Source organism: Hemicordylus capensis, chromosome 6 (genome assembly GCF_027244095.1).
Source record: "Hemicordylus capensis ecotype Gifberg chromosome 6, rHemCap1.1.pri, whole genome shotgun sequence".
Classification (NCBI taxonomy): Eukaryota; Metazoa; Chordata; class Lepidosauria; order Squamata; family Cordylidae; genus Hemicordylus; species Hemicordylus capensis.
The window spans coordinates 75,887,446-75,913,374 of NC_069662.1; the positions used below are offsets into that span (position 1 = coordinate 75,887,446).

A 25,929-nucleotide genomic window follows, 5' to 3' on the forward strand; every position below is an offset into this window, starting at 1 on the left:
ACATTTCCAACATTTGTTTGGAACATTTTTATGCATTAATGCTAATTTTTTTGGTGTCAAATACCACCTTTACATCATCTTATAATAATTTTATTTTAAAATATAATTTGCAGTGAACTTTAAATCAATTTTCCATAATTTTTCCCAAGCTGCCATATCTATATTATGACCCACATCTTGAGCCCATTTTATCATAGTTGTTTTAACCACTTCATCTCTTTCAAACTATTCCAGCTACTCAACTCCAAAATCACACCACGCTTCAGCTACTCTCACACATACTCAGATTAAAAGAAAATTGTTGGTGCATTTGTCAGACCTTTGTTCATGTTCTGAAAGTGGTAGGGAAACAGATGATGTAGGGCCCTCCTTCAACAAGCCCGCCATGGCTTGCCGGAACTTGTGGGTTAGCCTTACAGACACCTGACATTAGGGGTGTGTCCGAACCGGTCTGGAGGCCATTCTAAAGGCCTCCGAACTGCCGGACCGGTTCGGACCTGGCCGGTCCGGGTCCGGGTGGGGGGGTCTTCCTTTAAGGGCGGGAGGGCTTGCTTCCCCCTCCCGCCTCTTTGCCCCCGCCAGAGGCTGTATTGTACCTCGTAAATGGGGCGCTGGAAACCAGCTGCCCCCGCAGCCCCCCCCCGGGAGCGGATTAGGGCCAAAAATTAGTAAAGTACTGCCACCGTCCCGCCCTCCCTCCCTCCCCCCACCCCCCGAATGCTCATCGCATTGTTTCCAAAAAAAGAGAGGAGCTCGCGAACAGAGCTCCTCTCTCGGCAAAGTCTGTGGCCCAACTGGGGCCTGGGGCGCGCGCGCGATACAACGTCTAAAGGAACTTCCGCCGGAGGCCCGGTCTACCCAGTGGGACCAGGTAGACCGGCGGGACCGGGACCATTAAAAATAATAATAATTTTTTTTTTAAATGGCACCCCGCCTTCAAGTGGCACCCAGGCCACGTGCCCTGCCTGCCCTACCCTAGATATGTCCCTGCCTACATGGCTCGCTACACTCATTCTCTGTTGAATCAACTCTCTTCTTTGTTGAACATCCACCTCAGAAGGAAGCTGCCCAGACCTTCATCTCTGAGGGATTGAGGATATCAAGACAGCAGCTACACTCAGACAGTCTGCAGGTTGTGGTGCCAGAGCTGTTGCTACAGGTGTCTCGCTAAGAAGATATGCCACAACATCAACTCCAGAAGTCAGATCCAGAATTGAGAATCTCCTGTTTGATGGAGACATCCTCTTTGGAGAGAAGACCAATGACACTTTGGAATGTGTCCACAAACTTTGTTCCTGTTAATTGTATAGTGTGGTTAAATGTATGACATACAGGCAAGCCTCATTATACACGGAACCGCTATTCACGGTTTTGTGTATCTGCGGGTAGACACCCAACATCCATGGATATGAAACCGTGTTTTTTAAAGGGTTTTACCACATTTCCTAAGTCTAGGGACCTAATCTCTGCGATCCAATTGCCTCATTATCCGTGGTTTTGTTACCATTGCTAATTTGTGGGAACGGAACCCCCATGGATAATGAGGTCCACCTATACCAACCCTCGGTGCCTACTAAAGACAAACAATGGTTTTGACCGTCCACTTTAAGACAGCAGTCTTCATTACTCCAGGACTGATAGCATCCACCCAAATACCAGCCATTTCAGAAGCCTATGATGTCGGCTTCCACTAAGACACAGACAGAAAACTTCAAGTGAAAGCCCTCATATACTAAACTATCCTGAGTCCACCTTCATCAGTGGCGCAACAACCTCAAATGCATAGTTACTTTCTGTTGTCTGATACAATACAGAATTTATCAATCCTTCTGAGACATCCACACAATTCCCTCTACCTCTGTTCTCTACACCCTATCATCCAAAGACACTATCCAACCTGTTTACGCAAACTTTCACTCAGGATTCTACTCCAAGTATTTTATTGTCCCAACCGGGATGGAGGCTTACATCCTCTACTCGATCTCGGGAACCTGAATGTTTTCGTTCATTACCACTGCTTTTGGATGCTCACCATTTCCATTAATTCTAGAGCTCCTTTCTGAGGGTTTTTAGTTTCCCTCCCTCGATCTACATGACACTTCTATTCCATATCCCCATCTTAATAGTCAACTCTACCTTTCAGTATACTAACAATGTATTATTAATAGGGTGGCACTTTCAGTACACTGTTCTCCCACTCACATATTCAGCCTGGCCTTAGCATTGAGGGTCTTTACCAAATGCATGTCTGTAATCACAACACATCTTTGAGATCAAAGGAACCAGGTCTTTCTGGCTCCTTGTACAGCAACTAACCCCTCCCAAACATCAACTTGTTCAAGACATTCCTTTCACTCTAGCACAGACTCATCAGGTAGTGCAGGCAGTGTCGTTGAACTGTGTCCAGCAATGCGATTCTCACAGCTCACTGGCTTCAAAGAACTCTGGGCTTCATGGCTTCCACCATCCCTGTCCTTCCACATGCATGTCTCTGCATGCGTATCATCCACTGATGTTTTCTAGATATGTTCTGCCCCCGCTCCAAGCCACAATCTTGAAGACGACACCTACCACTCCGGGTACATTGCATAACCCGGTGGTGGCAAAATCTAAAACACTTCCAGGTTGGCCGTCCTTTTATCATTACCACTGGCACATCCATGATGGATGGGGTGCTCACTACAAAAGTCTCATCCTCTCGGGAACCTGGACCCATTCAACTGCAATGTGGTTGTCACATAAATTACTTAGAAGGGCATCTTCTGAGCCCTTCAGGATTTCTGTCATCACTTCTTAGGAAGGCACATGCTGATCATGACGGACAACTCTACAGCTGCTGCCTACATGAATCGCCAAGGTGGCATCAGGTCAAGACATATCTTTGTGCTTGTGATCGGAATCTGGGAGTGGTGCATCTGCCACAGTATATTCATCTCGGCCATCCATATTTCTAGCAAGGAAAATTGTTGGTGGATACCCTAAACTGCTATCAGTTCCTGGCTCATGATTGGTGTCCCACCCTGAGACTGTACACTACTTCAACTTCTGGGGGACACACTTAATAGACAGCTTCACTAACATTACCAACCGGCATTGCCATTGTTTCTTCAGTTGGGGAGGGACTCGCACAGAAGGAAGATTCCCTTTTCCAAAGCTGGACACTCTACCTGTTCTTTCCTCCTTCTACTCATCTTGAGGGTACTCACAAGATTTCCCTTGACAGGGCTAGGTGCATACTCATTATCCCTTGGTGGCCCAGACAGGTGTGGTTCTCCACCCTCCTCAATATGACAGATGGGGATTAATCCCCCTACCTCATCAACCAGACATACTCTCTTGGGAAGAGGGAAACACCTCCATCCTGACATTCCGGGCCTGAACTTGACAGCATAGAACCTAATGCCAGCCTGGTGTAGTGGTTAGAGTGCTGGACTAGGACCGGGGAGACCAGAGTTCAAATCCCCATTCAGCCATGATACTAGCTGGGTGACTCTGGGCCAGTCACTTCTCTCTCAGCCTAACCTACTTCACAGGGTTGTTATGAAAGAGAAACTCAAGTATGTAGTACACCACTCTGGGCTCCTTGGAGGAAGAGTGGGATATAAATGTAAAAATAATAATAATTATAATAATGAACCTGAGTTAGACCTTCCATCAGAAGATATAATCTCCTTAACTCTAGGAAACCTACTACCCTTCTCTCTTATGCTTTCAAGTGGCACCGTTTTTCTCTATATGCCACTTGTCACTCTACAGACCCTCTGAGGTCATCAACTAACTTTTATTTTTAAATTTTATTTATTTTATTTAACATTTTTATACCTCCCAAAACTTACGTCTCTGAGCGTAACTTCATCCTCACTTGCTAGACCTTCAAAAAGGGGGTCTTTGCATTTCTGCACTGAAGGTTCATTTGGCTGCCATTTTTGCTCATCATAGCTGAGGCTTCTTACAAGATTAAAAGATTCTTCAGGGATCTAGTAAGACTGTATCCTTTGCTACCCAAAATTATACCCACCCTGGGACCTACCACTGGTGCTCACCCATAGACCTTCTGAGCCCCTTGCCACCTTGGGCCTTAGATTTCTTTCTTTCAAAACAGCATTTTTTGGTGGCAATTATTTCTGCCCGCTATATAGGGGAGCTCAGCACCTTATGCTGTGGTTCCATGATCTTCCATGAGGTTATTCTCAGACCTGATGTAACGTTTCTCCCCAAGATTGTCTTTATGCTCCATCTCTCTTCTGGTTGTCTTTCTATCACTTACCTCACTGGAAGAAAGAGTATGCTATTGCCTAGATGTTCGCAGAACTTTGTCTTTCTATGTTCACTGTACAGCAGACTTCCACAAATCGCCTTCACTCTTTGTCACTCAGGCGGTTCTAAGGGCTACCCTGTAGCCCAGCACCTATCCACATGAATTTTGTGTATCATCAGGTTGGCCCACAAGCTTGCATGGAAAACCCTGCTGATGAGCCCCTGGTGGCACAGTGGTAAAACTGCCGCCCTGTAACCAGAAGGTTACAAGTTCGATCCTGACCAAGGGGTTCAAGGTTGACTCAGCCTTCCATCCTTCCGAGGTCAGTAAAATGAGTACCCAGAATGTTGGGGGCAATATGCTAAATCATTGTAAACCGCTTAGAGAGCTTCGGCTATAGAGCGGTATATAAATGTAAGTGCTATTGCTATTGCTATTCTGTACTGCACATTCTACATGAAGCATAGCCACTTCCACTGCCTTTCTCAGTGGCCTCTCCTTTGGACACTATCTGTAAAACTGCTTTGTGGTGGGCAATAGTGGCAGAGTTTTTAGGAAGAGAGAATGTTTGCATTTAAGCTTCAGGAGTGTTCCTTTAGGCAGGATGGAAAAGCTACAAATCTGCTCTGCTTCTTACTGAAATGGTAAATGTTTGCCTTGTCTGCATTCTTTCTGACTGTGGTTGAGGATTCATATGACTGACTGCTCCATATTATTGTAGTTATTAATAATAAATAAAACAACATTGTGAAAGACCTACTGTAGCTGTAACCAGTTTGTCTCATGAACTATTCAGGAAGTTATCAACTTATAAATGGGTTGTATTCCAAAAGTTTATCTGCAAATCGGATGTCCATAACTTGAAGCACATGTAGTTCCCAAGTGCAAAGACTTGTTTGTATGTGTGGGTTGGTGTTTGTAAACTGGGAACTTCCATTATGAAATATGTTATGTTTTGTAAGTTGGATGTTTGTAATTCGGGGAATACCATAGTACAACTATGACTTTAATATTGGAAATATATATAGGTTCTGTCCTGAAGCTTATAATGTTGGCTTCTGGCTGGTTCATGTATCATGAAAAGTGGCAGTCTTGTGTTCTGCTAGTGAATAACTAAACTTCCTAGAACGGCCACTCTGAGAAGTGAGCAAGGGCCAGCTCCTCAACAACAAAGAAGACGATAGAACAAGCTGTTGCTCTAACTAGACCTGTTAAGTGGTGAGCATGGACCCACAAGATCACCACAACAAGCTTTTGAGGGTGGAGCTCTTGGCTTCTGCAGTCCTACTTTGCATATAGAATGTATACCCTAATGAGTAGCATTTTCTCACTAATATACTTGATTATATTTAGCATCTGTGTTGGCATTAAAAAATTTTTTGTTGCTCTTCTGTTACAAAAGGAAAACCTTCCCCTCCTTTTTTTAAAACAAAAGCCATCAACCACTTGATATCTTCCCTCAGCAGGAGTTTGGTTTGTGTGGTGTAAAATAACCCAAGAGATTAGAAGGCAGCCTTTCCAAGTCAGGATATGGTTTTTAACTAAAGCTGAAATATTACTGGGATTTCCCTGTCATAAACAAGGTCGGGAATTGCTGTGCTATATTCCAGTGGCTTACCAAGGTGGAATCTAATTGCATGATTTCCTTTAGGACTGTATTGGGAAATGCACTTATAACCTGATCTATCTGAAAGGCCCTTGGGGTTCGGATGCAAGGCAGCTTCGCAAATGGGAATTGAGAGAGGTGGTAGTTCATCTCTGCCCTCTTCTCCCCTGCTTGCCTTGGCAAAGGGACACTCTGTAGTGCTTAGGTTTGAAAGTGTGTAGACAACATCTTACTGATTTTCCTCCTTGGCCCTGGCTTTTGAACAGAATTACTGTTGGTCCGGGAAAAGGATTTTGGAGCCCTTAGGGAAGCAGAACAAGCACTCCATGTAATAAGTAGAGGTAATTGTTTGTAGCATAAATCAGTATTAGTGTGTTAATTTTGCAGATGAAGTGAGCTGAGACAGAGTGGATACTACCTTTCCTAAAGCTACCTGGCAAGTGTTTGGCTGAAATAGGATTTGAACTGGAGCCATTGCATCACACTTGGTCTGAAGCCTTGGCAATTGCTTAACTGCCCAATTGGAGACAAGTGCCCAGGTGCCTTGGCTTCTGGTGACCCTTCCCTTTTTTCCTGGGCTGTGCTGCAACAATGTGAGAAGAGTGGAAAGCATCACTTTCTTACCTGGGCAGCAAGGTCATGCTTCCCTCTCCCTCCAGCACAGTTGCAATCTTGCTGGCTGATGTAGCCAAGTTATCCCAGGAAGCTGGCTTTCTTAACCATACTGGTTCAAGAGGAGTCTGCAACTTAGGGTCAAGTTGCAGCACAGAGCTTCCTAAAGTTCTGCTTGCTTTTGATGTGCCAACCTTGATTTTCCTTGCGCTCTGTACAATCTGAACTACCTTAAAGCCGTCAGATACTGATTTTCGTGGTTTTCAGCAGCTGGCAGATACATCCCACTGCTTGTATGAGTTGTCTAATCATATGAGCAACATGATGTTGGAGAGCACCTATTGGTCAGGAGATCATAAGCTGTCTGAATTGAGATCTCTATTGATGGAAGCTTACCTGCAGAGCCTTGTAAACTGCCTTCCTCCAATGTTAAGACTACTTCACATGAGCAAACTGCTTCCATGAGCAGTATTGTGCATATTAGCAGGTAAAAATATTTGAACCAGTTCAGTCTCTAGATCCCCAATACTCCCAATGCAGCCCTAATTTGTGCTGGTTATTGCGGTGGGGCTGTGTAAAATTAATGCTAGAAGCAGTGCCTGCAAATTGAGAGCAAGCCCGCCTCCCACATCCAGAGCAAATTATCTCTTCCCTTCCTCTCCTTGTCTGCGCTTATCCAAGCTTTTACATTGTGTATGACGTTAGCCAGGGCTCCTTCTTCCAAACATGGTTTTCATGTACATTTCAAATTGTGATTTATGAGGGAATCATGATTAGTGTTGGCACACAGATAATGTGGGTTAACTAGCTGATCCGCACAGAGCATCTGTGCACTCCTTGGGGCCGGCTGTTCCCACCTCCCTCCTGCCCCACTCACCCTCTCCCTCCCTACCTCCTGCCCCACTCTCTTGCCCCCTCCCTACTTCCCCACTCTCTTGTCCTCTCTCCCCCTCCCACCCCATTCTCTCCCTCCTGCCCCCCTCCTGCCCCGCTCTCTCTTGCCCTCACCTTCCTGCCCCACTCTCTGGTGTGGCCCAGCCTCTCCTTGGTCCGGTAAGTGCTGCCACCTGGCCTCTGCAGCCGGGCCCGCCGCTGCCCGACAATCCTCCTGGGTGCGCCTCAGCCTATCAGGCACCTCCACCGCTCAGCCAATCAGCTGGGTGCCAGGATGCACATTCTAAGGCGCACCCAGGAGAATTAAATATATAGATGCTGCTGACATGGGAAAGGTTGTGGGGGGGGGGGTAGAGGGGAGAGAACTGGCTTTAGGATAGGGGTTCCCAACCTTTTAAAACAAGTGTACACCTTCTGTTGTAAGCCTCCAGCTCGGGTACCTCATGGAGATTGTGTGTGCGTGTGCACACACATGTATGTAGACACAAATTTAAATGTTACAGTTATAAAACAGGCTATCGCAGTCACTGGCCCACATTCACACTAAGTTACTTTACAGGCATCTTACTGAAATCAATGGGGCAGGTTTACTTGGGAGTAAAGGTAAAGTGTGCTGTCGAATTAGTGTCGGTCCTGGCGACCACAGAGCCCTGTGATTTTTCTTTGGTAGAATACAGGAGGGGTTTGTTTGTTTGTTTATATGATTTATATACCACCCTTCCAAAAATGGCTCAGGGTGGTTTACAACAAAATAAATACAATTAAAACCAGTTAACAATTAAAATCAAAACTATAAAAACAGAATAAAAGCAATTAAACATTCAAACAGATTAAAAACCCTGGAAAACCAAGCCAGACAGATAGGTTTTAAGGGCTCTCCTGAAAGACAATAATGAACTCAAATTACGAATTTCTGCTGGGAGTGCATTCCACAGCCAAGGAGCACCTACAGAGAAGGCCTGCCTCTTAGTCGCCACCAGAAGAACCAGTGGTAACTGGAAATGGACCTCCTCAGATGACCTTAACGTGTGGTGGGGATCATGCAGAAGAAGCTGCTTCCTAAGGGGTTTCCATTGCCATTTCCCGTGCAGTATGAGATGATGCCTTTCAGCATCTTCCTATATTACTGCTGCCCGATATAGGCATTTCCCATAGTCTGGGAAACATACCAGCAGGGACTTGAACTGGCAACCTCTGGCTTGCTAGGCAAGTCATTTCCCTGCTGCTTATTTTCTGAAGCCAACCAGGCTGAGGGGAGAGATATGCTGAGCTTCAGCATATAGCTAGCCAATCAGGAGTAGAGGAAGAGGGTCATTGTCCTCCCTCCCCTTTGCTGAGGATGCATCAGCTTCAAAATGGCGGTCCTTAGATGGCATGGCTGCAGCATGGGGAGACAGGAGGGCTCTGAGTACCCCCTGTTGGGAGCCCCTGGCTTAGGAGATAAAGAAGGAAATTCCTGAGGCTGGTTTCCAGAGAGAGCGAGAATATGCATGCATGCTTTGGAAGAGATCTGGGCAACCTAGGGGCCAATGCATTGCATGCATTTTTCTTCTGTATTTTATGAAGCTCTGTATGCCAGTGCACAGAAATGCCTTAATCTGCTATTGGCATTACTTTAGGGAAGGAAGAAAGGTTATAATTGTCCATCCTTTGTTTTGTATGCAGTAATACATTTGTAACTACCAACACACAAGAAAGCATCCTGTCCAATAACATGTTGGCAATTTACAGGAGCTTTTTGATCCTAGAGGACTCTTAATGCAGTCTAGTGTGTTGGTGTACTTGCACAGTACTAAAAGAATCATTGTAGTTTGCTTCTGCAGACATGCTGGAATGTACTTCCCCCAAAGCACTGCAGTAATTTAATTTTGTTCCAAGAATGTCAATAGTACTGGTTTGAGGGGAAAGGAACAAAGATATAAAATAAGCTGTTGGGTATTTTGTTATTCACACTGTAGTGGAGTAGAAAATGGAAGCATTCCCTGTGAATTTGGAGGTGACTGGCAGAGGGAAGGACTTGTCTGTCAACAGGAGAGGATGCCAGTTCATTAAAACTCTCTCACCCTCCCCCTGAACCATGAGGACTTCTGGGGATGAATTGTAGTTTTCATCTAATTTTGGGCAGTATTTTAGATGCAAACTTTGCTGGGCCTTTTTGACAGGTTTTTCTTCTTTGGAAGAAATAAACCATTATAAAATGATTAGAATAAACCATTATAAAAGCACTCTACTAGTCTGTGCAATGTTTGGTAGGACTTCGGCCTATAGTTGTTAGATCTGTCTTGAAGAGAACTTCCTTCAAAATACATGTTCATAGAATTAGCAGGAAGTATTGGTTGTGAAGCTCATGAAGTATTGGTTGTGAAGTTGGAGACTGGCCCGGTAAAATGTAATGCTGCCTTGTGGATTCTAAGGGCTTGCCTGTTTTTTCCTTTTCTCTTCTCTCTCATACAGGTCATTTCCCAGGGATGGCATTTCCATGAGGTAAAGTGTGGAGCTTGCCTCAAATGTTGGGTTTTTTTGGGGGGGGGGTGGCGGCAACTTAGATGTTCCTGGCCCCTACCTCATCTGCTTCCTTCTGCTGCCCACCACCTTTGGTGCAGTCCTTCACTGAGCAGTGGCACAGCTACCACTTGGCAAAGAGCTGCTTCCAGACAGTTTTCTTCTTCCTTCTTGCCTCTGGTGGTACTTTGACTTAGTGTGCACCCTTCGCGACCTCCCCTGCCCCCCTTGTATGTCTCTGGGTTAGTTAGGAAAAAGAGGAGGAAGAGCAAAGAGGAAATGTGGAAAGGACTGTTTGACACATTCTTTCTCTCTTCATTACTAGCCCAGTGGTGCACAAGAAGATGGAGGAGGGTGTTCTGAGTTGGATTGAGGCTATTGCCACTGTGGAGGAGTGTGCATGTGACTTCCCATGTGTGCTGAGTAAAGAAAAATTCAAGTGAAAGAGGAAGGTGTGCATGAAAGAGAAGATGGGGTCACATTTGTTGCCCTGTCTTGGGCTGTCACTGGCTGCCAGTCCCCACCGCCTCCATTTTTCTGACTAACTCTGGGGCAGTGATCAATCTGCACCAGAACTCTTGCTAGCTAACATGGCTGTTTCCACACTACAAGGCTACAAACAATGGATTGGAGTGATCCATGGCAAAAACATGGTGCTGCTGTAATAGTCCACCCCAGTGGACTCCAAGAGCAAATGTTGGGGGGAATTTGCACCCCATTGATAAGGAGAGAACATGAAAGCCTCAGAGCCTGTATGGTGTTCCTGATCTCCCCCTAATCTCAGTTTGGAGATCAAGCATCTTTGTGTCCGTGTTGTGTATGTTCCTCAAGACAGAAGCTTTAGCGATTAACAGTTCTGTTCTACAGATTATACCCGGGGCCTACTTTTCACTTTCAACATTCAAGTCAAATTAAGGGTTTAAATTGAGATTCACTTGATAATTTTTTTATTACTGTTTTTTATAATTAGAGTTTGTCGGTGTGTGTGTGCTCAATTCCTTTTTTAAACATGTACCTATTATGCATGGCTGCCATCTGATTTCAAAATGTAACAAAATGTAACAATAGGACCTTCAGCAGGTTACCTCAGGACCCCCCTTTAGGTGCTGTGAATTTGGCTTGCACCAAATATAAACACAGGCATTTATTAGTGGGATACACCCAAACGCAGAAACAGGTACATACCATGTGCAGGCATACATGGGCACACTGGAACAGAGATGTGCACAGACACCCAAATATACATACAGATAGCCATGGTGACCTCATAAGCCTTCTTTCCTTCAGAAAGCAAAATAAAAATGATGCTGGAGCAGTGTTCCCCCAAACAGGGATTCCCAGATATTGTTCACTACAACTCCCAGCATCCCCAGCTGCAGTGGCCTTTGGCTGGGGGTTGTGGGAGTTGTAGTCAACAACATCTGGGAATCCCTGTTAGAGGGGACACTGTTCTGGAGCAAGGAACTCTGAATCTGAATGTGGCATGTGCTGCAGATAAATAAGCTACAATGTTCTATAACTGCTCTATGTAGTTTCAACGCTTTTCAGGTCAAGTCAGTTTATAAAGTCTCTCCTCCACTCATCCCCTACCATCCCATATTTCTCAGATGCAAATGCTGGGCAGTCACAGTGCTCCTCTAAAGCTTCAGGAAAGCACTCAGCAAAAATGATGAAGGAAGATACCTTGACTTCAGGGTAAAGATGCAGAAAACTGAACTTCACGCCAGTACCATGTAGTGGTTACACCTTCCAGATCCCCTGGGAGGATTGTTAACTCTCCACTTAACTGAACTCACAGGGCTCTTGTGAGAGGGGAGAGAACATTGCACTCTGCCCTGAGCTCTTTGTAGAAAAGGAATAGAAACGTTATTAATAATAACAAATATGCTTGCTGAGACAAGGGAAGAATATAAGTTCTACTTCCAGGAGAAAGATGTCAATTCCTGCTCTCTCACCAGAAGCAGAATAGGTGATTTTGTTGGCTGAGGATTTGGGAAAGCAATTCCCCCCCCCCTCCCCTTGCATTGCCAGCATCCAGTTAACATATACTCTCCTGCATAGATCAGGCCTGTGCAACTTCTGGTCCATCCAGCTGCAACCTGCCAGCCATGCACTGTGAGCTGCCAGGTGGTTGACAACTCTCCTCAGGTTTACAGTTTCAGGGAGGCAGCAAAAGCAGGCCTCCTGGCAGTTTATCAAGGCTGTGTGACCATGAGTTGCAAGCCATTCAGACAGCTGTAGATGGATTTTATTGTAAAAATAGGCTAATAGTTTTCACATTCTGTGAAAGGCTTTAATTTAAGAGCACCTACTGAGAGCTTGTAGGGGAAGGAAATGTATTTACAATATGTGTGTTAATTTTGCGAGTATGTACAGAACTAAATTTCATGTTTAGCTTCAAGTTTTAGCTCAAGCACATGCATCTTTTTAATGCAGTTCAAATTGCATTATTTTCCTGTTCAATTGTTTGCTTAAAGCTGACCCTTCTTCTTGTATAGTGCAGTATTTTTGTTTAAGCATTGGTTAGAAGTGAAGCTATTTGTCTGCTGCCTGAGCCACACTGATCAGTTTGGAACATCATACAGTGATCACAGCTATTTATAGGAAGGATTAACAAGCATAGATAATGCTGACAAGAAGGATGCAGTTTTAAACTAGTTTCTGTAACTACCTTGAAGGTTTGGGACTAGAATAGCTTGTTCCTTCTCGGACCCATCCATATATTTTCTCCTAATTTTAAATGTGTTTTTAAAATGTTACTGTATCTGCTTTTTTTGGTCTGATCAGAGGAATTATTTCTGTCTAATGTACTACTTCATGTACCCAGCTTCAGAATAATGTTCATAGGGGCCAGAATCCATTTTCCTGAGGAAAAATTTATTCCTTCACCATGTCTTACACTTGTAAGATCCTGTTGGATACACTAGTGTTACAGGCAGCTGGTCATGAATGCTGGGCATTAGTTCAAACACCAGACTAATAGCTTAATGGACTGAATTTGGAGTAGGTAGGCCTGGGTTCAAATTTCTGACTGGCCATAAAGATGATTGAATGCTCTTGAATCATTCTCTCTCTCTCTCTCTCTCTCAGCTTCATGTACCTTGTGGGATTGGAAGGTTATTTCATGTGTACCACCCAGAGCACATTGGAGGAAAGGAGGCAGATTAATGTGATGGCAATCTTCTCTCCCCCTCCCCTTTTGGGAGGATCCTACATCTGTTGATCTGCACATCCTAATTGGAATCTGACTCTGGTTTTATTCTTCTGGTCATGTTCAAGGTGCCCTGGAAATCCAAGTAGCTACAATCTGTCCTCTAATCCTTCTGGATTTGTAAAGTAGCAGGAATATTCTTTACTAGCTTAACCCGTACAGAGCATCTGCACGCTAGTAACTTGATTTCTCCCCTCACCTGTCCACCCTCACCTGAGCCACACTCCTGTTCCTCCTCCTCCGTCCGGTTGCTTCCATCCCCTTCACCCCTCTTGGTCGCGGCTGCAGCGTTGCTGACACCCATTGGCCAAGTTGCAGCCTTGTATCCCCAGAGACCTCTTCACCCAAGCCTCGCCCCTGCTCCTCCCCACAGAAGCAGCAGCAGTTGACCAGGCCCTTCCTCACTGCTGCCATTGCCATAGCTACCTGTTCACCTCAGGCCTCTGACAGGCCCGGGCCTGTCCCTTGCCTGCCTGCCTGCCTGCCTCTGCCAATGGCCTCAGTAGCCCTAAACAGCAGCAGTAGTTGACTGGGCCCTTCCTTGCTGCCGCTGCCTCCGCCATAGCTGGTCTCTCCCCCCCCCCCGAGTTAACAGATCTTGTTCATCTTGTTTCTTCCTCTAATTTGCTCAGTGACAGGCTCCTTCTCCTGAAGGGGCTCTTTCCTCCCTCACAACCCCTCTCTTCGCAGACCCCTGCCCACTATCCTCCATATATATATGTGTGTGTGTGTGTGTGTATGTGTATATATATATATATATATATTCTTCTCCTGTACAATCAAGAACATCTTCTGACCAGTAACAGTTGCATTCCAACTGACCTTAACCATCACAGGCTGCTCATCTCTATCAGCATATGGAATCCCCACTGCCCAATCACCATGGTGCTTCTGCTCTCACAGGCTCCTCCTCCCTATCTGCATATGGAATCTCCACTTCCCAATCAGGTGCTTCTGCTCGTGAACTCTTGAGAGAGCTGCCACACACGGGATTAGCCACGGGTACGCCTTAGAGAATTAGATAGATAGATAGATGTTTCTCAGACTAAGGGAAACACCTATATCAGGCAGCAGCGATATAGGAAGATGCTGAAAGGCATCATCTCATACTGCATGGGAGATGGCAATGGTAAACCCCTCCTGTATTCTACCAAAGAAAACCACAGGGCTCTGTGGTCACCAGGAATCAACACTGACTCGACGGCACACTTTACTTTACTAGTACCAACAACTATATAAAGGGTTCTTCATAGTAATATATGCACTCTATCCCTGAGTAGCTTATCTAAATAAATATAAGAAACATAGGTTTATCTTGCATTGCAACAATTAGAGGTGGAGCCAAGCTCTGTGACAGAGCACATATTTGACAAAGGTAAGGCTCAGTGTTATATTCCTGGAATCTAAAGTAGCTGAGACCCAGGAAAGCTGTTTCTAGAGAGACAGTACTGGGCTAGATGGATGGAGTGGGTATAAGGTGCATTCTTATAATGAACCATAAAGCTGAAAAGCTTTCAAAAGAAACATGGGGTGGGGGGGCAGTAGAAAGCCTGATTCATCCTTTAAAACAAGTTGCTACTATAGAATATGGCGGGGAAAATGTGGTCCTGTATTTTAGCGCTGTAAATTTCCCACTACAGTTAGTGAATTTATGTGGATAGCAACTTTTGGAAGCATGGCATCAGTTGGAAATCCCAGGGACTTTCCTTTCAGAACGGAAAAAAGGTTCTATATTATGGGGCCTACAACTTATTTACCAATATTTTATTGATTATAGTTGCTTTAAGAGGTCCCTAAGGGTTTAGTTCAGGCCTGCTCAACTTTGGCCCTCCTGCAGATGTTGGCCTACAACTCCCATAATCCCTGGCTATTTGCTACTGTGGCTGGGGATTATGGGAATTGTAGTGCAAAAACAGCTGGGGGGCCTAAATTGAGCAGCCCTGGTTTCGTTGGTGAGTTGACATCAGACTATTAAAAGTGAAGTATAGTCTAAGATGCTCATGCAGCCCTGTACAATTCTCTTCACAATCCACCAGTCATGTACTGTACCTTGCCAGGTAGTTGATGACCCCCTCCTATGTTTGCAGTTCCAAGCAGATGTTGCTAGGTGGGGCTCTGGTGGGCTGTGCTCAGTTTTGTGGATCACAAGTTGTACAAACCTGTACAAATCTATGGGTGCCTTTTCAGACCATAGTTAGAACTGTTAATCTGGACAAGATCAATATAGTATTGGTAACTTTCTGTAATGGATTGGTCTTGTACAAAAGGGGCAGAGGCTTCGATTAGTGTGGACACATAAGATGGGCGAGACCAGTAAAGAAAGTGACGTGGCTGTGGCTCTGATCTGTTTGTATATGTGAGACAGGAAAAGAAGAGAGAAACTCAACAAAATTCTAATAGGTAGAATAATCAGTTTTATCAGAAAACTGATAAAGCTAAAACCTGCACAGGCCCTTGTTTCAGACCTGTTATTAAAGGTGTCTTGTATAAACAGATCAAATAGTTAATGCAAACAAGTTTTATAGCGACTAGTGCTTAAGATAGTCTAAAAATAGCATCTTGCTTATAGCAATAATAAGGGAAGTCAAAAGCATGCCTTGTGTTTTGGACTGAAACTCGTTCGTTGGAAGACAGTAAGGGGCCAAACTAAGTGTAAAATATTAAAAGCATGGGGTGCATGTATGTGTACAAAGTGTTCTGTTGCCTTTACCAGGACAGAGAATGACATAGAACACTTACCAATCTTCTGACCTTGTTCCCATGTCCAGCTAGATTGCTGTTGCAGTTGGCAACCTGCCCTTATTTGTCTTTAAACACCTTGTATAAATAGACAGTGTAATGATATGTGACTTCAAACTGCACAGTGACTGCCTCCCTGTCTAATACTGCTTTTAATGGTGCAATTGCCACTTAAGCATCTGTATCTCCCCCTGCCTGCACACACTCCTTTTTTTTTTTTTTACTGCTGTGAACGTTTGGTACAATCAGGTCTACTTTGGCTAACGTGCAGGTGAGTGTGTAAGCACCACACAACTTCTTTGGCAGAAAGCTTTTGTTTTCTGACAACAAAATGAGGCCCATTTCAAATTAAAAGTGGGATTTAGGGGGTCAGGATTAGGCTGTAAATTGACATGTGCCCCTTTCTCTTGTTCATTGTGATCACTGCCAATCCAGACTAAAACAAAACAAATCAGGCTTGTCCTGTAGGCTCCTCCCCACTCATGTTTTATTTCTTCCCCCTTTTATTTTTCAGTGCTTAACCATGGCTAGCTCAAAATACAGTTTGCAAAAGCACTTTTTATCGTGGGCGTACCGTTAATGAGACAAAGGGAGATGCATGTCTCCTGGCTCACAGCCTCTGAGGGGGCCCCCAAGGCCAGCCCTTGACCTCTCTACAGCCCTGTAGCCAGGAGTGTGAGCTGCAGTCCCCACCAAGCAGGTTCTCTGTGACTCCCGATTTCCCTTTTGTTATTCAGAGTGGAGGAGAGCAGCAGTGGCTGTAGCAACATCAGCAGCAGCAGAAAGGCTTTTTGAGCTCCTCCCCTGTTTGGCAACTGAGTGTAGTTAGGAAGGATCTGAGACTGGGAGCTAGCAAGCTGTTCAAGTGGAAAGGAAAGTCAAACAAACCTTATGTGTGTGTGTTTTGGTTGTGATTTGTTTGTTCTCCTGCTTCCCACATTTATGGAGGGTGTGTGTGTGTGTGAGTGAGTGAGAGAGAGAGAGAGATTGCGCCTGAGCTGTTTCTAACTTTTAAAAAATGATTTTTAATGATTGGATTCTTCCCTCCAAGTCCTGATGACCCATGTGAAGTGATCTTCCAACTTGTAATGAGTCATTTTCCTCTCTAAGGAAAGGGTGTGTGTGATGGCTGGGGGTTTATTGATTGGTTCTTTGATGGTGCCATGGCTGTTGAAAGTATGTTCAATTGTGTTTTAACCAAACACATTCTCTTGCTCCCAGAATGGCTCACAATACTTGAGGGTTGGGGAAGAGTGGAGCTAGCCAAGCATCCTTCTTGATTGTTTATTAATTTTTAAGCTGGTTTGCCGGGATATCCCTTCACCTGCCTTTTCCAAATGAAAAATATTGTTGTTTTTTTTAAAATCCCGCCATGGTACAGCCCTGACAAAAATCGTTAAGCTTGGGACAGAAGCTTCCTTTGGAACCCACAGAAGCGGAGGAGAGCTGGTCCTGTGGTAGCAAGCATGAATTGCCCTCTTGTATTTCACAAAGGTGATACTGTTGTATTAATTGGTTCTGCTTTTGTTGACACCTTGTAAATGTAGTCTCATGTCCTCTGTTAATCTGCTACACTATATTGCACATATCTTTAATGTTCTTCTACAGCAGAGACATGGGGCCAGGTGAAGGAGAGGAAGGCAGTGAGGGGTCTATTTTAAAATCTCCTCTCTGGGCCCACTCCAACCTTGGTACGCCCCTGCTTTTAGCCATCTTATTTGTTTTATTTCTCTTTGTAAACTGCCCTGAGTCATTTTTGGAAGGGCGGTATAGAAATCGAATTAATGATGATGATGATGATGATGATGATGATGATTGTAGCAAACTATTCAGCACTATTATTGAGAGGAGGAAGGAGCGCATCAATCTGTGAGACTGTTCCTGGTCTTTCCGCCATAGTTAATGGGGCAGCATTATGTCTACATTGGCCTTTGTTCTTTTGTTGCATGCACGACGCTAGCACTCCAGGCTAAACCTGACTGTGGTGACAATCTGCTGCCTTGGATGTTGGGCTGCTTGCCTGAATCATACATCCATAAAGAAAGATGTAGAAGTTGGGCAAAGAGTTCTGAATGGAAGTCAAATGGAATATGTAAAGTTGTAAAACTATGCTTGTGTAAACTTCTGTGATGTTTCATTGACCTCACTCCTGCTTTTGAGAAGTTAGGGCTACATTTACAAACTTTGGACTGTAGTAGACAACTTTTATTCCTTATCTATGGTCTGGAAGAACTGCAATATTGGCACTGTAAATGTAACCTGGTTTTTGTCAGCAGAAGTTGCTTTTATATAAATACTAGAGTTCTACATTACAAGTTTATAGCTAGCTCCTAGCCTCCAGTATTTTGGAAAAATACTTTTCCAGTGAGAGAGAAAGAGCGTTTGGGGTGGGTTATTCAGTCTATCGACAGCAACTATAAATTGCAACTGCATTTGAGGAGTTTGTTCAATGAATATGTTAGTAAGCAATTCTTAAAGCATTCTTGGAGAACATTCTATTCTGTTCTGGAAGCCCTTTTCTCCTAATCCCAGACAACTGGTGGCAGGCTGTAGTTATTCAGTGGTGTGAGAAATGCATTCAACGTATGCTTGGATCCCTGACCCGCTGGGACTTAGCCTTGGCATTTCGAATGGGTTCCAGGGACTGAGTCTGCACAAACTGTTAAATGTTGGGAAAGGCCTGTTTGCTTATCGTCTAGGGCAGAGGTTCTTAACTTGGTGTGAGTGGACCAGGTCCAGGTAATCCATGGAAAATTAAATATATAATTAAAAAGTTACAAAACAAGTTCTTTAATGCACAAAAACAGGAAGTTAAAATAAACTTAGAAACATGTAAGAAAAGCAGGTGTTTCGGTATAAAACACCATAATCAGTGTTCTTTTCAGCATACCAGTTGGTAACACTTCAAGCCTTAAATACAGTAGCCAAACCCAAAGTAGAAACAAATGTGGGGTGGGGGAGAAGAAAATGAGCTAACGAGCAAACCTTTTAATCCTTTCAGTGACCAATATATCTCATGGCTTTTTTCATCTCTTCCTTTACATTAATATTGGCCTGCAACTGATCTATAAATGTTCCTTCTTTAATCTTACATCTCATTAAATTTCATTCAACTGCCAGTATTGACATTTCTGTTTGTGTTACTTCTTGATGTTTTCCCCTTAAGTGCATCGCCCACGGTTTTTTTAAAATAATATTCTTAGGATTTATAACACTACAAGACCATATCCCTTCCAAAACTTAACATACACATACAATGTAAAATTTAAAAAGGTTGTACCATCCAAGCTTCCATAAAGAAAAAAGGAAAAAAGAGAGATTACGTATGGAATATAGGACTATTGGACCTACTTGGACTATTCCCCTCTACTTAGTTTTCATTTTCTCTTGGCTAGCTGAAGTGACCATCTTTTAAAGAAGTAACCATATAATAATTTCTCATGCTATTGGCAATATTGTTTCGCTCAAGTTTTCTTGTCTGTACATATTATTCCAAAACTTTCTAAACTTATTCCTCTCAGTTTCAGATATAGTCATAGCTTTAACTTTGCCATTTTTTATTTTAATGAGTGCACTTATTTCCTCCATAAGCATAATCCACCATAGCTTCCTATGCCATTTTTCAATGCTTGGCAGTCTGCTTGACTTTCAATATTTGGCTGTCAGTAGTTGTGCTGCAATCAGTTACCTACCATCCTTCAATTTACTTTTTTTTACTGAGCTTCTCAAATCCGTTAAAAGTAAACATTGGGGTTTACAGTCCAATCTCCTGTGATTTCAAATATACTTTGTATTAAAATTAGCCATTAAAAAAACCTGTCTTAATGTCCCACCATATATGAAGAAATCCTGCCCAATGTAATTGGCAGTGATAGAGCCAGGAAACGGAGGCCTGGGTTCTACCCCATCCCCAGCAGTCCCACTCACCACTCACCGTGTGTGCCAGTTATGCCCCTTGTATGTGATGTCACACTCATTTGAGTGTAGCCTGATTGCTAAAGGGCCTGTGCAAGCCCTCTGGAGTTCATTCCCAGCTGCATTTATTTCTCTTTCTCTCCCTCACTAGAAGAAGAGGAAGAGAAATAAATGCACCCAGCCAGGAAACACTGGCTGGGGATGAGCTTCGGTGGGCTCATGTGGGCCCTCCGGAGACTGGGCCACGCCTACGTGCATGTGATGTCATGTGCAAAAGGGGCATGGCCAGGGCCGGATTAAGCTAGTGTCGGGCCTGTAGCATATGTTATGAAGGGGCCCAAAATTTTAAAAATGCACATAAATATTGGAACATAAATTATTTACTTGCATAGTAAAGTAATTCAATTCACATAAATATTGAAACATAAATTATTTACTTGCATAGTAAAGTAATTCAATTTTTTCATTTGCCTAGTGTCCCCCCACCAACCACCCCATGCCTCCACTCAGCTGAGCCAGCCAGTCAACAAAATTTGCAAAACACCCCCCCACACACACACACACACTTTTGTGACTCCTGACCGTAGGTTCTCCTCTGGAGTTATTTTCACAAAGAGAAAGGGGGTGGGGAACAAAACTCTGCACGTTTAAATTAAAAGGTTCTTAGGAATTCTGTACTTTGAGAAATCTGAACCTATTAGCAATTTTGGCACACAACAGTGGATGTTTGATTCCAATGTGTGCAGAACATATTGGATCCCAGCAGCCATCACATTAAAAGGGCCATTTGACAATATTAAGAATATACGTTTAACCTCTTGTGCAAGCCTGACAGGAAGTCAGATGTATATTTAAAATAGTTGATGCATTGCAAATGAATGTGATTATGATGAGGTGCATTAGCAACTTCCATGAAAACAGAAGTATCCAAAAGACAATCTTTTTGCAGGAGGCACAGCCTCTTTCAATCTAAATTACACTAGCATGCTTAATATTAAAAGGAGGAAATGTACAAATCATTCAGTGCAACCCTAAGCATGTTTACTCAGAAGTAAGTCCCACTGAACTCAATGAGCCTTACTCTCTAGTAAGTGTATTTAGGTTTTCAGCCTCCGTTTATCTTTGGACAATTTCAACGGGCATCCCAATGTAAAGCTAATGAAGTTGGCAACGCAGCAGTAGTTATTTCAGTTCTAGAGGAGAGGAAAGGAGCTCACCTTAAATTTGGCAGTTCATTGAAAAGCAATGATCACAAATTCCCTCCCAACAGCACTAGATACTAAAGGAGGATATAAGTGACCTTACCCAACAAGACCATAATATAATCTCCCTCCAAGCTCCTCTCAATTGATCCACTAAACTTTGAGACTCCTCTTGCCGTGCATCTGAGTTACTTCCAGCTTTCTTTTTCCTCTTAAAAGTACACGTTCTCATTGTTTATCTTTACCCTCTCCCAGTCAGTCGGAAAACGCTGGCAACATTCAACTAGCATCTTCTTTAGCTTCCTTTCTTCCGCCCGGCATTAAAAGTTAGTTGTTTTTTAATCTAAACTGCTTTTATTTCTTTTACTCTCTCTGTGTATGTTTTTAAAAACTTTTACAGTTTAAACAAATAAGGACCAACTCCCTGGCGATTAAGTTATCTTTGAGACCCCTTTGCAAGCTATCTGTTCCTATTGTTGTTCTTACTACTTCCTCCCGTGCAGCTTAACATAATAGATCACCCAATCAACACCATGGTGCCAGGAAGACCTTGCTTAAACACCCTCGAGCGAGGCGAGATGAGAATGGGCAAGAGCAGGCAATGAGGAGAGTCAGCAGAGAGCACCAAATAGAGAGCAAAAGAAGGGGCAGACTTTCAAGCCAGGCGTGCGGGGCCCTAGAAAACGCGGGGCCCGTAGCAAATGCTACATTTGCTACTATGTTAATCCGACCCTGGGCATGGCCTGGTCTCCGGAGGGCAAACGCAAGCCCTCCAGAGCTCATTCCCAGCCAGTGTTTGGCTGGGTGCATTTATTTCCCTTTCTCTTCTCCAGCAAGAAAGATAAAGGGAAATAAATGCACCATATATTTTCCCCTAGCTAGACCCCGATATCTCTGCATGGTGGGACCTGTATAAAAACTTTGATTTGGGTTGGGTTTTAGAGAAGGAAAGTATAAATATTCCTTTAAAATATGTTAAAAGACCAAATATACTGTATATATAGTAAGAAATTCTATAGAACATATATGGGACAAATACACAGTAAATCTCATTCAGGGCAATCCATTATTGCATCATTTTTGTAACACAAAGATTTTGCTGTGGCCAAACAGGTATCTGACATTTCTAACTGGGAACAAGTGGAATATGTTACATTTGAAAAATTCTGGAGCAGGAGTAGGACTCTTGGCCTTCCTTCAGTTGAAGAAAGTAGCCCCCCAGATAAAGCTAACTTGGTTTCAGTACTTGCAAGTATGAAATCTTTTTAAAAGAGTGGCACAGAGAACTGAATTAGGTTGTAGTAAATCCTAGTTAGGATCATTATTAATATCTTGGAACATATGCAAAGGGGATTTATCAAAAGTGTATGGATTGCTCCCTCCCTGTTGGCCCCTTGGAGTGAGGGAGATAATGAAGGAAATAGGGAGGGGTGGGGGCCCCTCACTAGCCTGGGTTCTTTGAACCCATCTGCTCAATTATAGCTATACCCCTGCAGACATAGCTGTGAGAATAGCTGCATGGTAATATTTAATCCAATCAGTAATTCCCACCCACCCCACCCCTACATTTAACTTCTGCTACCTAATACTTACTTCTATCCTTGGAGGTTTATTTTTCCATATAAGTTGAGGTGTACATTTTTGTGTTAACCCTAACTTTTTCAGTGGGATCCTTAATGGCAGATCTAGAGAATAATATATAAATGTTCGAAGAATATTCATCTTAATAGCTGCAATTCTCCCTATCCAAGATAAATTCTCCCAGGGGTTGCTGCCCGCTTGACAAGGTCATCTGAGGGGGCTCTGCTCCGGGTGTTGACAATGAGGGAGGCTCGGTTGGCGTGCACGCGGCACAGGGACTTCTCTGTTGCTGCCCCCAGACTCTGGAATGCTCTTCTGGTGGCTATTCGCTCCTCAGTTTCCATCACAGCTTTTGGAAAAAATGTAAAATCTTGGCTTTTTGCCCAGCCATTTATTTGATTCTCTGCTGCTGTTCTTTATAATCTTTATTGCTTTTTTGCTTTTTGTTTTAAAATTTTTAATCAGATTTGTTTAATATCCCCCCCCCTTAATATTTTAATTGTGTCTTTTTTACCATCTTGTGTTAAAAAATTTTTTTGCTGCAAACCGCCTTGGGATTGCTTTAATGAAAGGCGGTATATAAATTTAACAATAAATAAAATAAAATAATTTTTTTTAATTTATCTCATTTCCACTTGCATGATGTTAAATTAAAGGATCTATATTTTCCTTAATTAAGTTTTTAGTGTTAATGGAACTGCTCCGAAGTCTAGGCTAAACACTCCAATTGGACTTTTGGGCTAACATGGGGAATCAGCTTGACTATATGAAACAGTCCACCACGGTTACAATTTCATCAAAGTTTTGGTCTGGAAAATGAGGAGGTGGACGTGCAATGCAATCAGATTTATTTAAGGGTAAAAGGGGTAGGGGAAGGGGAAAATGTGATTAGGCAAAGCAATAAAATTTTAACTGGCAGTAATAACAAAAATTTCACATAGAGCTGTTTTAGCTAAAGATCCAAATTTTCAGTGTATCAGCTTAAATCTTACTGGAAAAAGGACTAAAATGCAAGCTTAAAGGAAGAAAGAGAAGAGGGAGAAGAGTTTTAAGGGATAGGAGGTTAGTATTACTGGTCCCAATCCATTGGTGTGTTTGCTGCACTTTCAGGGAAATACCCAGGCAGACCTCTTTGCAGGGGTAGAACAGAAAGGCAGGAAAAAGAAGAGGCAAGTGGTGTAGTGTGATGACCTGCGGGCTGAAGAACCAGCATGGTGTAGGTCTGTGTAAGTGTGAGAGCAGGGTTCTTTCTCTTTGGGTCCAGGATAGATTCTGAAAATTCTCTGGTATCTTTATTCTAACCATTTGACTGGATCTGGGGCACTGTTCTCTCTAAGGTGTGCGTGTGCGCACTCCCCCAGGCTCTCACACAGCAGTTTTGCCACCGCCACCCAATCCCTCTCCCTGGCCAGAAAGCACTGCCCCATTTTCCCCTCTCCCTGACTGCGCCGCGCCACCTCCTCCCTCTTTGGCTGGGCTTCTCCTTTTCTAGTTCTGGCTGGCGGAGGCGGGCAGGAGGTGCGTGGCGGCCAGAGGAGGATGAGAGGTGAAGGTGGTGGCAGGAAGGGGATGGAGGGAGGAGGATGGGAGGCGGCAGCGGCAGTAGGAAGAGGAGGACGGGGAAGATTTATTTAAGTGGGCATCAGCCCTACAAATCATGAAAAGATCCATTTCCATGTAGCTGCTCAATATTGGTTAGTATTTTCACAGCACTCAAAAAATATTGCTACAAAGAATCCTGCACAGTTGCTGAACCTAAATTTCTCTGTGAGACCCTTTGGAGCAATGCCCGAAGGAACGCCACACATCTGAACTATGTATTTGCTTTCCCTTTTGCCACCTTCAGTGCAGGTCTGCTGATTCAGGATTCATTTATTGTTCAGCAGGTTACTTATGCTGCCATCTCAAGTTACGTGACTTTTTAATGAGTGTCTTAACTTAAATCAGTTTCAGATCGCCAAGTCTTAACTAACTGATAAAATCTTGATTTTTGAGTAATAATTTCAGAGTGATCAGACACAAGTCTTACATTTAACTTAAATGAACAAGTCTGATTACTAGAAGGAAAAGGTTAATGACCATGGAAGGAAATGGTACAGATTAGATTTTTAGCATAGGCATCCTTTGTTTTTGGTGCAGTTCAAGGTGCTATGTATTAATTGCACAGCTTTAAATAGCTTGGGACCAAAGTACCTAAAGAATAGCCTCTCTCCATATAAGATCAGAGGTGGAGCCACCATTGGGCAAACGGATTCAAAGAACCTGGGCTGCCACCAATCGGGCCGCGAATGTGGCCCCAGGCACCCCCCCCATCTGAGGTCGGATGTGGGAGCATTATTTCAGTCCCAAACGGGGCTGCATGGCAATGCAGCATGAGCTGATCTCCCTTCCAAACGGGGCTGTGCGTCCCCGTTTGGGAGGGAGACCATGTCTCTTGTGTCTGATGTCCAACATGGGGGCGTGGCTAGCTGGGCCTCCGCATCTGATGTCAGATGCAGGGGGCAGGGCCAGGGGACCACGGTGGCAGCTGCATACAGGCCGTGGCCAGCCTCCCTATGCTGCTGTATAAGATGGCCCATCCCCTAAGATAAATAGGTAAGGTAAACGCTCTTGAATTTTCCACTGCCTTTAGAGGTACTATAGGCAGCAACAAGCGAGAGGACCTTTTCCATGCAAGCACCTTGTATGTGGCACACATTGCTATTGGAAGTTAGAATCATCCCTTTTGTGACCTATTTGCTATTGATTCTTGAAACTTTATTCTAGCAAGCATCTTAATTGGTTTTGCTGCTCTATCTTATCCCAGTGATTGAGTACTGATGTATTGTCCGTTGATGCAGTATTGCTTTATTAATTTGTTATTTTTAGTGTGTTATTGTTTACAATTTGATTGTTAGCTGCTTTGGACATCTCTGCTGAAGAGAAAAAGCGATGTATAAATATTTCAAAGTGGGGGTGGGGCATTCGTCATGAAATAGTTAATTTTGAACATATAACCAACAGGAAGGAAAGCATTACTCAACAATACAACTGAGCTACAACTTTAAAAGGAGCGGGGGACCATGGAAGTTAGAGTTACTGCATTATAGCACGATCAGAAGGAATATATACATCTGTATTAGAATGAAACGGTGGATGGGAGGAGGATGGGAGTGGCGCAGTGGCAGCTCTCCCTGGTGCAGAATGTTGGGTGGGGGGCAGCTAATCTTTGCACACTCTTTCAGTGTATATATCTGTGTGTGTTTGTTAGTGTGATGTGTGCACACTGACTTGATACTGCCACCCAGAACAGTAAGAGGGTGATTAAAAAATTAATGTAAACATTGAACAGAAAGGGAGCTAGAATACATCCTTGCTTAACCCGCTTCTACATAGCAACAGGTTCAGACAGGTGGCCTTTATTATTACA

The 25,929-nt window shown here is 43.6% G+C and overlaps 1 protein-coding gene across 19 annotated transcripts in view; it reads left to right on the plus strand.

Moving 5' to 3' along the window:
- Positions 1-25,929, plus strand: part of GRB10 (growth factor receptor bound protein 10) — a 228,294-nt gene that overhangs the window by 52,125 nt on the left and 150,240 nt on the right. For 8 of the 19 annotated variants that reach the window (XM_053260436.1, XM_053260434.1, XM_053260450.1 and 5 more), the window contains one exon: positions 9,825-9,854. The exons of 10 other annotated variants lie outside the window; for them this stretch is intronic. In XM_053260436.1, the coding sequence (XP_053116411.1) occupies positions 9,825-9,854 (30 nt within the window). Of the gene's footprint in view, positions 1-9,824; positions 9,855-17,203; positions 17,317-25,929 lie in introns of those variants that run through there. One more of the 19 variants, XM_053260451.1, reaches the window with a different exon arrangement.